The following is an 11,645-nucleotide window of genomic DNA, read 5'->3' as shown; positions in this document are numbered from 1 at the left end:
CGCTTGTCAAAGGAGGGGGCTTTGTTGAAAACGACGCGTTTGAGAGAGGCGGGGCATAGAGGACCTACAATAATGTACAGTATTTGAAAAATAATGTGTTTTTTGAACATTAAAGCATGTCAACATATTCTGTTACACCAAATACACAAAATAATGATCTTTAAAAAAGCATCATATGACCCCTTTAAAGTATCTTAGAATACATTGTACACACTATGGTGCATAAATATGGCAATCATACAGTGTGATGGTATATATCAAAGCCTGATTGTCTTGTAAGTGATATACTGTATCTCAGGACTACAGGCTGAATTTTGGTCTTTCGGGCAACTGCACTGACTGCGCTTGGCACGGTGGAGTGGCCACCATACAGGAGAGTGAAGGAAACGAGGTTTGGGGAGTCGTGTGGAGGATAGACAACCAAAACCTGCCCAGTTTAGACAGGTGAGATCACCTGCTGTGATTGAGATGTCTCCCAAAATCACTCTTTCATTTGTATTAGTGATCCGGGGCCGTATTCACAAAACATTTTGTATTATATTTATGAGAGTTCTCCCATATAGCAGTAAAAGTTCTTAGGTTTTAAAGGGGTCATATGATGCAATTTAACTTTTTCCTTTCTCTTTGGAGTGTTACAAGCTCTTGGTGCATAAAGAAGATCTGTAAAGTTGCAAAGACTAAAGTCTCAAATCCAAAGAGATATTCTTTATAAAAGTTAAGTGTCAACCACGCCTACCTAAAACGGCTCGTTCTAACACGCCCCCACATACCTACGTCACTATCTGGGAAGATTTGCATAACGCCACCCAAATGTTCACGCAAAGAAAGAAGGCGTAACTTTTATTCTCGCTGTAGTATTGTTGTTGCTGCCGCCGCCATGTCGTGAAGGCGCTGTGCGTTTCGTTGTGAAAGCGAAACTACTTTGTTTGGCCTTCCAAAAGAGGACAATATCCGCTTCGTCATGCCTAGAGCTGATCTGTGCTGGTCGCTGAGGAAATACATCAACTTCGCGCTGTGGGTTATCCGGCCAATCACAACGCACTGGATAGCTGGCCAATCACAGCACACCTCGCTTTTCAGACCGATGAGCTTTGTAAAAATCGACGATTTTTTGTTTGGCCTTCCAAAAGAGGACGATATCTGCTTCGTCATGCCTGGAGCTGATCCATGCTGGTTGCTGAGGACATACAACAACTTTGCGTTGTGGATCGCCGGATCGGCTTTCACCATGGACAAAGCGGAGTCCAGCCCGGGGTCGTCACATGTGGTTGCTGCAAGCCCTCCGGACACTCCGTCGTCGAATCCGCCGGCCGCGCCGTTCTCGAGCCCACCTGCCTCTGTTCACTCAAGCCGGCCTCCGCATACTCTAGGCCGCGGCTCAATCTAGACCTCCGACCTCCGATCACTCAAGGCTGCGGTGTGTGACGCTGTTTCTTTGTGAAAGCGAAATTACTTTGTTTGGTCTTCCAAAAGAGTACACGACTAGAAATCAGTGGTTAAGTTGTATTTACAACACTGTTCCGGAACAGTTTAACCAAAATATTTAGATGTGTCCAGCGCATTTAATTAAAAATCGACGCGTTTCAGAAAGGCGGGGCATAGAGGAGAAACAAAACAAAGCTTCTGAGACCAACTTTTACTAAGGAATGGGGAGAAATTTTAATCTAAGAGAATTAATCTAAGACCTCATTGCTATGGATGATATCATCAAGCTTACTCACTATGCCCACAGTCATTGGCTGAGAGGGGATGGGTCTCTGTCAGTCATTTAATCATAGAACAAGGTAAATGTACATTCGACCTCAAATATGGCTTATCATTTAAAAATTAAAACATGTAAGTTGTAGCAACTTTACATGGCTGCTCATACTAACATTAACCAGTGCTGGGGTGTAGCTAGCTAGTAGCGACGCTACTAACGTAACTACATTTTTCAGTAGCTCAGCTACTTTCAAAACAATGTAGCTTTTCCAGTAGCTAACTACTTTTTCCAGCAAATAGCGGTGTAGCGCGACAATAGCTACATTCTGTTTTGTGAAGCTGCAATAGACTGAAGCGGCGCAGCATCTTCTTATAAGATTGCATACTAAAATAGTGCCTTACCGCCATCTATTGGTATATCACACATCTCGTGGCTTTACGTTTATTTTTATTCATTTATTATTATTATTTTAAAGCTGCAGTCTGAAAGTTTTACCTCTTTGTCGCCATCTCTGTTTGAAACCTGCAATTGCAGTTATTTGCAGAATTATCTTCTTTACGTGGGTTGTGCATCGGCACGGCATGAATCTAATGTTTTGAGATGTATGTTTGGGCTGTCAGTCAATGCACCAGTGTGGATATTCTCTGCACTTCGGAATTACAGATACTACGTCTTGGAAGTATGTCCAAAATAAGAAATTTCACCCTAAAATGTCATCTGAAAAAGTAGGTAACATGTCTGCCAGTTTAAAAAAAAACTGAAAAAAAAAAAAAGATTTTACAATAAATTGCGCTACCAATGCTGATTAAATCTAACGATCGCAAAGTTAGCTCAGATTACGTCAAACCGTGCAAATTATTATTATTGTTATACTTTGTTCTCAAACTGTTAATGTTATTAACATTGCGTGACTATGTGTATTTAGTGTGCATTAGCGTTATTTTTAGATTTCAATTTTTGTACAGTCCATTCGAATGTCATTGAAAGAAATTGTTGTTTTAACCTGTTAGCCTAAACCTAAGCAGTTTAATGTTCCTTAGAACTCGTTCTAAAATGACAAGTTTAATTGGTACAGCTGTTGTGAGAAAAGGCTATAAATGATCCGCCGCCTTTAGCATCCACACACGTGATATAGGCCCTGTCCCAAATCGCACCCTAAAACCTTGCAGTCTTCCTCTGAGTCTACACTTTTGTGACATAATGCCACTTTGACTGTCGGGTAAAAGTCTGCCATGGAGCTCACCTCAGTGCATAGTGGCCGCAAAGGGGGCGCTCGTGAGCACCCTTCCGAAAGATAAAATTACGAATAGGACACCCTACGGTCTTGTGGACTTAACAGACATGGACATGCGCACGCGACAGAGATTGTAAGACCGCAAGTACACATGAAGTGTGCAATTTGGGACAAAGCCATAGCCTACTAGCCGGGACTCCTTCTTTATGTATACAGACGTGATGTAATGACGCAAACACGAACGGTGGCAAGTTCCTATTTCCCGCGGAAACCTACCAGTACCACTTGATTAGAACACATTATTACAAGCTTACCGCTGTGAGTCAGGCTACAGTAAGGAGATAGTTTTGAAGACTGATTGGTTATGTACTTGCTCAAAAATTGATTTTGGATCATTTTTAACCAAAAAAGTTACAGACTGCAGCTTTAAATAACATTTTGCAAGTAACAACAGTTGTAATTCAATCCATAAAGTATTCTAACATTTGGCAATTAACATTAAGAACTTTGTGTGAGGGCTTTTTTTAAGGAGAGAGTCAGATGATTAATGTTAATGACGTAATGACGTTCAGGAGTGGATTGATATTTCAAGTTGTTCGACACACCCTTCTATCCATTATGGAACAAAAGATGGTGGCCATGCATGAATGAAACAGACATTACATGTGTTTAGCGCTCAGTAATGCACATTCATTCCTTTTTTGGCCATAAATAGCAAAAATAATAATTCTCTCTAAATAAATTGAAAGTAAACAGGGTAATCAATGTTTTTCTCCAGTGTATAGAAGTGTACAGGAGTTGCAGTGGATGCAAAAAAGTCTCATATTTCATATTAAAGATGGACTTCGTTTTTGATTTTACATACTTCCTGATAAAAATAAAGAAATTACTTTCAAAGATTTTTATCTTAACAGTAGCATATGGTGTACAGCTATACAGCCTGTATGTTAACAAGTAACCCTGCAGTTTTTTGAAAAACAATAGTTTTCTGTAAAATAAAATTAGTATTGTTATTATCTTATCATTAATTTTTTATCTATTTTTAATGTTTGTTTTTTTTTTGTTAATTTGAAAAATCACATTTTAAATCGCAAATTGCAATTTAAACCATAAAAATCGCAAGTACATTTTTTCCCCAAATTGTGCAGCCCTAAACCACACCTGTTAGTGCTTTGAGCGGTTGTTCAGAGTTCAATATTATTTCTTGCCATAATGCAGCCATCTGTCATACAGTATCTTTGAGAAAATGCTTCTGTGTGCTTATTTTGTTACTTACATTTTGTTATTGTAATGCTAAATTTGTTGCAATTTTGCACTTTGACTTTTCAGTCTGAGATATTTGAATATTGTGTGTAATAGAACAATAGTCTTTGACATCATAATTCTACTGCATTATTGTTTTAATACCAAATACTTTACTCAACACATTCCTCATTAACGCTTATTCAGTTATTTGTATTATACGTCATTGTGGGAAAAAAAGTATTTTCATTGTAGCTAGCAACTTTTTAGTAGTAACTTGTGGTGCTAACTACTTATTTCAGAAGAGTAGCTAAACTACTTATGAGTAGCTTGTAGCTTATTAAGCTAGTACAGTTTCAAAGTAGCTTCCACAACACTAACGTTAACCAGACAAAACAAACACTCTCTGGTTAAATCAGTATAAAAGGTGCATTTCTCTCTGAAGGCGCGTCCCCTGTACTGCAGCGATGGCACATCACTAGTGTTATCTGACTCAGAAAACACTAGTTTATTAATAAATAATTAAAACATCTCATTTGTGGCAAGCTTAATGCACTTGAGTGTGGAATAGGCTATAAAGGTTCATTATATTTTGCATCTTGCCCAACTTAAACATGAAAAGAAGGTCATAACTCTATTAAAGGGAAATGATTGTGAAATGTTTCTAAAATGTTTACATTCCAAAGCTGGATTGCAGACAACAGCCATTTTAGGATGGTTTGTGATTTGGTCTTAGGAGTCCTCTTGACTAGCCCTAACTTTTCACAGATCTAGCTGATTTTAGCGCTAAAACGCTTTGTGAAATAGCAAAAATGTAGGAGTCCTAAAAATAAAACTGACACTTCCAATATTTTTAAGAGTTTCTCCTAAATCGGCAAGTTAGGAGCTACTTTTAGCCTCAAGATGTTTTGTGAATGCAGCCACAGTATTGTATGGGATATTGCATTCTTTCTTTTCCCACTGTAAAACAAACATCTCAAATCAGTATTTCATGTACATTTATTTATTTGTATAAAGTAGCTTTGTAGTATACTTATTTACTGCATATTATCCTGTTACATGCACATAGTAGAAAAAATAACTTTAAAAATGACTAGTACTATGATAAAGCTATGACATAGGTTTTCATCATCAGCTTAGTCAGATTAGCACTCATAAGTACAAAAAAAAAAAATATATATATATATATATGGGCAGGTACTGGTTGTAGACAGTATATGGATCCTTATTGCACCCTGTAAATCTTTTATATCCCAAAATGTTCTACTCAAGAATAAAATATCTGCATTTAGGCATGTATTACAGATCTTGCATGTGATTCAGACAGGAACAGGTTCATGAAGGTGTGTACAGCCCAATAGATATCAAAGTAGAAATAAAGAAGGAGGTGCTTCTCTGCCGGACATACAAGATGAACAATTACAGACCATGTCCACCTTCACCACAGTACAGAAAGGTACTATTTACTGTCCATCATAAGCCTGTACAACCACAAATCGAACAGTCCACCCCATTGATAAAATATCAACAAGTGTTTTAAAGTTTAAATTTCAGATATTCTTAATATAGTTGTATTTTAACCTTATGATTATATAAGCTTTCATAAGACATCTGTGACTGTCTAGTTTCATAACTATCATGACAACTGTCAATAAAGAGTCTCTTCTTCATCTGAATGTTTATCTCGTCTCATTCTGCATCTAGGTTGTGTGTTTAGGGGCTCAACAGAACGGCTTGCCTCAAAACTACATACAGAAGCTTCTGACACTGGAGACAAACAACTACAGCGGCACTTCCATATTAGATCAGATTACAGACATCCAGAAATGACCTGTTTTTTTTTAATCTTATCAAGTCAATTAATCAATAATAAAAACCCGGCTTTTGGGTTGTTGGTTTGAAATCTATTGTAGTAAGAACTGAACAGAAGACACACTGATTGTCACAAACAGCTTGTAAAATTATTATGTAAAATGTGGTACCAGTACAAATGTCATTTCTGAAGAACAAACAAAAGGTTTTCTTGTTTGACTTCAAATCAAGGACTGGATCATTCAGTAAAGTTACACAAACACGTGTGTGTGATGATCACTATGGGTTTGTGTCTGTTGATTCTGCTGAATTTGATGTCAGTCTGAAGTGTCACTTTATTCACAATCAGCTGATCCAGAGAAGATCAGACTAACATCTAAAACCTGTAAGTGAAACACAGATAGTCAAATGTGTGTGACATTACTGCATTATCCACTTTAGAAGAACTCAAACAAACTTTGCTCTATTAAGATAATAATATAATCCTGTGATAAATAGTCAATAAAGCCATATTTAACCATCCAGGTTATGATGTCAAATCCAAAACACCATGGATGATGACCTTTAACCTTGAAAAAATTTGTAATATATTAACCATTATTCTCTGTTGTAATGGACAGATGTGGGGAAAAAATTATTGTTCTCTTGCTTTAAAATTTAAAAACAAACAAAAAAAAAAACATTAAAATGGTATTTCTTTGTGAATTTAACTATTCATGTCGTAGAGGCTCTATATTTAACACAAACACTGATACACAAGAAGAGCAGAAAATATTATTCAAAATATCATAATTTAAAATATCACAATATTCAAAATATCATTAATATACTCAAACATCAATCAAATAGCTATAAACAGAATAAAACTATTGTTTATAGTACGAGGAACATTCAGCTGTAAAAGAAAAATTACATTTTAATTACAATATATGAACATTTTTAGTCATCACTACTCACAGAAGCTTCTGCAGTCCATAACCATGTTTCTTATCAGAGAGCAGCTTCACATCTGAATCTCTTAGGTTATTTCCATTTAGATTCAGTTCTCTCAGGTGTGAGGGGTTTGATCTCAGAGCTGAAGCCAGAGCAGCACAACCTTCACCTGTGATTCCACAATTATTCAACCTGTGGAGAACAATGACACTCTTCAGTCTCTCAGTTCAGGATCCACAGCTCAGATCAGCAGAAACTTCACAATCAGAAAAGAGAGACTTAATCCACAGACTGATTAACAGATCCAATCTAAGGTTGAGACCCGCTTCTACATGGGTATTTGGGAGTTAATTTCAGTTTTACCACATCATAATCTATAAATCTTTTCATGTATCATCCAATCACATGTATACGATTCAGGGACGTGCAGAGAGTTCCTCGGGGCAGGGGCTCATGTGTAAAATAGGGGCAATAAAAACAAACAAAAAAACAATTATAGGTCAAAAGTTTGGATACATTACTATTTTATATTTTTACAAGTCACTTATGGTCATCAAGCCTGCATTTATTTTATCAAAATTTTAATATACTTTAAAATACATTTTATGCAATGTTGGAAACGTGATACTTTTTTTCAGGATTCTTTGAATAAAAAGTAAAAAAACAAAAGAACAGCATTTATTTAAAATATAACTTTTGTAACAATACACACTACAGCTCAAAAGCTTGAGTCAGTATTTTATTGTATTTTTTGAAAGAAATTAGTTTTTATTCAGCAAGGATTTGTTAAATTAATAGAAACAGTGATAGTAAAGATTTATATTGTTAGAAAACATCTCTATTTTGAACAAATGCTGTTCTTTTTAACTTTTTATTCATCAACGAAAATAAAAGTATCACAGGTTACAAAAAAAAAATAATTTAGGACCACAACTGTTTCAAACATTGATAATAAATCAGCATATTAGAATGAGTTCTGAAGGAGCATGCACTGAAGACTGGAGTAGGCTAATGATGCTGAAAATTCAGCTTTGCATCAGAAATAAATTATATTTTAAAGTATATTTAAAAAAATGTTTTTTAATTCTAATAATATTTCACAATATTTCTGTCACACTTACACTGTCGGAAGGACGAGAGAAACGTGGAGTACAATCAACAGTCTTTTAACCATCGAAACACAGGGGTAATCCAATATAGGAACGAGATGCTGACACATGTAAAGACAAAGTAGACCAGACGGGAGCTTAAATGCTAGGGATAATTAGAGAAACACAGGTGGATCACATTTGACAATCAGACTAAACGAGGACAGGAAAATGACCAAATAAGGACAAACAAGAACAGAAATGGGCAAAACACGATACAGACAGTCCAGAATCCTGACATGACGCCCCCTCCCTGAAGGCGCGTCCTCATGCCGTAGAAACTACATGGGGAGGGGCGGGTAGGAACTTGGGAGGCGGCTCAGGAGGAGGACGGACACCCGGGAGGGGGCCGGCAGACAGAGTCCATGGGGGTGACGAAGAAGGGAGGAGCCAGGGAGACGACAGGAGGGAGCTGGAATAGGAGGATCCAGGTGGGACCCAGCCATAATGACGGCCCACGGTGGAGCCGACGGAGGGAGGAGCCATGGAGGAGCAATGGCCGCCGACTCCAGGGGGCCGACCAATGGCGGCAGAGCAGGTGGTGGAGGAGCCCGAGGCGGAGATGGAGAGCCAACGAGCCTGGGGGATGCCGAGGATCCGGGGGGCCAGGCTGGAGCTGAAGGCTCAGGCGACCAAGGCGGAGGCAGAGATCCGCGGCGGAGCCAGAGCGACCGAGGACCAAGGTGGAGCTGGCGGGAGGAAGGAGCGGATTCTCCAGCCATGGCGACGCTGGAGGATGGCAGACCCACAGTGCTTGCACTGTATTGATGGTGGGCTGAGGGTGAGCAGAGGGGCTGCCAGATGACAGCAGTGGAGGAGGCAGGAGCGGGCGGGTATTCGTGAGCCTCCGGGCTCTCAGGGCTGCCCTTGGGGATCAGAGCCCACTCCTGGCTGGACTGGGAAACCGGAGCCCCCTCAGGGCTGGACGGGACCAGCAGGGACAATCAATAAGGTCCCCTTCTAAGTCCAGCAGTCCCAGATATATTATTAGCTCACCCTCACCCGCGGTGCAGTGGGCGGAGCTCCACTCCGCGCTCTCACCGTCCACGGCTTTCTCCCTTGTGATGGGCGTTGCAGCCGACTCACGCACCTGGGTCAAGTTCAAGCTCAAACCGGTGTGCACCATTTTGCTACGGTTTCCAAACTGCAGATCCAGATCACTCCACAAATAAGCTCGTCTGTCCCATGTCATTTTCAACCGATTTATGAATAAGAACGGAAAAGTACCACTCTACTTCACATTATTTGAAATTTGAACTTGTGCCAGATCATAATTGGTTGGTGTATTATACATGACAAACGGGCATTAATGAATTATGTAATATTCTCAAATATATAATAGGCTATATGGATTTTTAATTAAACCGACATATTGTTTGCACATGTTTATTTACATTAAAGGCAAAATAACTGAAATAATAAGAGCACATGTATAGATCTGGAACGTCTTTAAGTCTGTCTAAATATAATTTAGTAATTGCAATGTCTGGTCCATATCCTTTCCTTGGGAGATTTATAAAACGAGACAAACTGCAGATCCAGATCACTCCACAAATAAGCTCGTCTGTCCCATGTCATTTTCAACCGATTTATGAATAAGAACGGAAAAGTACCACTCTACTTCACATTATTTGAAATTTGAACTTGTGCCAGATCATAATTGGTTGGTGTATTATACATGACAAACGGGCATTAATGAATTATGTAATATTCTCAAATATATAATAGGCTATATGGATTTTTAATTAAACCGACACACTAGCTTTGATTATTGATGAAAAAAAGTTAAAAATATTGTTTGGTTAATTTTTTTCCTTCTGTCGACCCACTCACTGAAAGAACGTCTCGGGTCATCAGAACAGAGTGTTCAACGCACCACCGTTTCCGTTTAAAAAATGTTTTGCACTGTTTTGTCGGGGCAGAACGCAGGCCTGGTCTGACGGCTTGGGCTCTACTTCCGCGGCGATCCTCCACTCAGTCACTCGGCATTGCGCTGGCTCGTAGATCGCAGCGGGAATTGGCTCTCCGTCATTGGTGGGCTCGGGCTTTAGCTACGCACAGCGGGGAGATGGTGGGCTGGGCTCTGGGTCCGGAGTGGATCTGGGTCTGGAGCAGAATCCACTCCACAAACGCGGTGAAATCCACTTGAGGACCATCTTCGGACGACGGCGCTCTGCACGCGGTGTTTAAACTTGTGTCGTATAACGCACAGAGTGAGTCATCCGGGTAGCTGGTGGTGTTAGCTAGCAGCTGGAACAGTCTAGTATGGTCCTCGAGCGATCACTCCCCCTGCTCCAGCAGGAGGAGGAGGAACTCCGGGCGGACGAGGGGATCCATAAGGGCACACAACGAAAAAAAAAGACAGAGAAAAACGAGAAAACAAATGGAGAGAAAACACGGAGGTAACTGTGTAGGTCGGGTCTTCTGTCACACTTACATTGTCGGAGGGACGAGAGAAACGTGGAGTACAATCAACAGTCTTTTAATCATCAAAACACAGGGGTAATCCAATACAGGAACGAGATGCTGACACATGTAAAGACGAAGTAGACCCGACAGGGGAGAAATGCAAAGACTGGAGCTTAAATGCTAGGGATAATTGGAGAAACACAGGTGGATAACGAGATGCTGACACATGTAAAGACGAAGTAGACCCGACAGGGGAGAAATGCAAAGACTGGAGCTTAAATGCTAGGGATAATTGGAGAAAAACAGGTGGATCACATATGACAATCAGACTAAACGAGGACAGGAAAATGACCAAATAAGGACAAACAAGAACAGAAACAGGGGCAAAACACGATACAGACAGTCCAGAATCCTGACAATTACAGTTTTTTCTGTATTTTTGATCAAATAAATGCAGGCTTGATGAGCATAAGACACATTCATAATGCTGCATAATTATAAAAAATGGTAATATAATAAAGTCCTTTCACGTCACCATTTCGCCAGCCTGTACTTCACATAATAGGCCTGTAGGTGGCACTTGGGCTTCATTAACAATAATGATAGTTTCATGAAATAGTAAACGGTGTAGCCTATCATACATAAATATAAGTGAATTGAATACTGATTACCATTATTGCAACTTTTGGCACTGCACGGTTTTGTGCAGTCCTTTTGTAGTAATTTAGCATCCATTTTCTCAGCGATGTAATTTGATTTATAAAACGAGACAAACTGCAGATCCAGATCACTCCACAAATAAGCTCGTCTGTCCCATGTCATTTTCAACCGATTTATGAATAAGAACGAAAAATGACCGCTCTACTTCACATTATTGTCCAATGAAATTTGAACTTGTGCCAGATCATGATTGGTTGGTGTATTATACATGACAAACGGGCATTAATGAATTATGTAATATTCTCAAATATATAATAGGCTATATGGATTTTTAATTAAACCGACACACTAGCTTTGATTATTGATGAAAAAAAAGTTTAAAATATTGTTTAGTTTATTTTTTCCTTCCGGCGACCCATAGACACTCACTGAAAGAAGGTTTCCGAGCAGACTGTGGAATATCAGTCATTCATGCAAAACGCTCGCAACCATAGCAACGCCTCAA

The 11,645-nt window shown here is 39.3% G+C and overlaps 2 protein-coding genes across 2 annotated transcripts in view; both read right to left on the bottom strand.

Moving 5' to 3' along the window:
• The window catches only part of LOC107694741 (NACHT, LRR and PYD domains-containing protein 12-like), a 37,843-nt gene extending 35,734 nt beyond the window's left edge, over positions 1–2,109 (bottom strand). The window contains exons 1-2 of the mRNA XM_016494421.1: positions 2,104–2,109; positions 443–454 (exon numbers count right to left, since the gene is read on the bottom strand). Coding sequence (XP_016349907.1) covers positions 443–454; positions 2,104–2,109 — 18 coding nt within the window. The remainder of the gene's footprint in view (positions 1–442; positions 455–2,103) is intronic.
• Positions 2,110–5,165: 3,056 nt separating this feature from the next.
• The window catches only part of LOC107694740 (protein NLRC3-like), a 27,525-nt gene continuing 21,045 nt past the window's right edge, over positions 5,166–11,645 (bottom strand). The window contains exons 13-14 of the mRNA XM_016494420.1: positions 6,948–7,115; positions 5,166–6,373 (exon numbers count right to left, since the gene is read on the bottom strand). Of these exons, the coding sequence (XP_016349906.1) occupies positions 6,367–6,373; positions 6,948–7,115 (175 nt within the window). The 3' untranslated portion in view covers positions 5,166–6,366. The remainder of the gene's footprint in view (positions 6,374–6,947; positions 7,116–11,645) is intronic.

This window comes from Sinocyclocheilus anshuiensis, unplaced genomic scaffold (assembly GCF_001515605.1).
Source record: "Sinocyclocheilus anshuiensis isolate Anshui unplaced genomic scaffold, SAMN03320099.WGS_v1.1 scaffold1497, whole genome shotgun sequence".
Lineage (NCBI taxonomy): Eukaryota > Metazoa > Chordata > Actinopteri > Cypriniformes > Cyprinidae > Sinocyclocheilus > Sinocyclocheilus anshuiensis.
The sequence above is the reverse complement of the archived record's forward strand: the minus strand, read 5'-3'. Positions and strand labels throughout refer to the sequence as shown.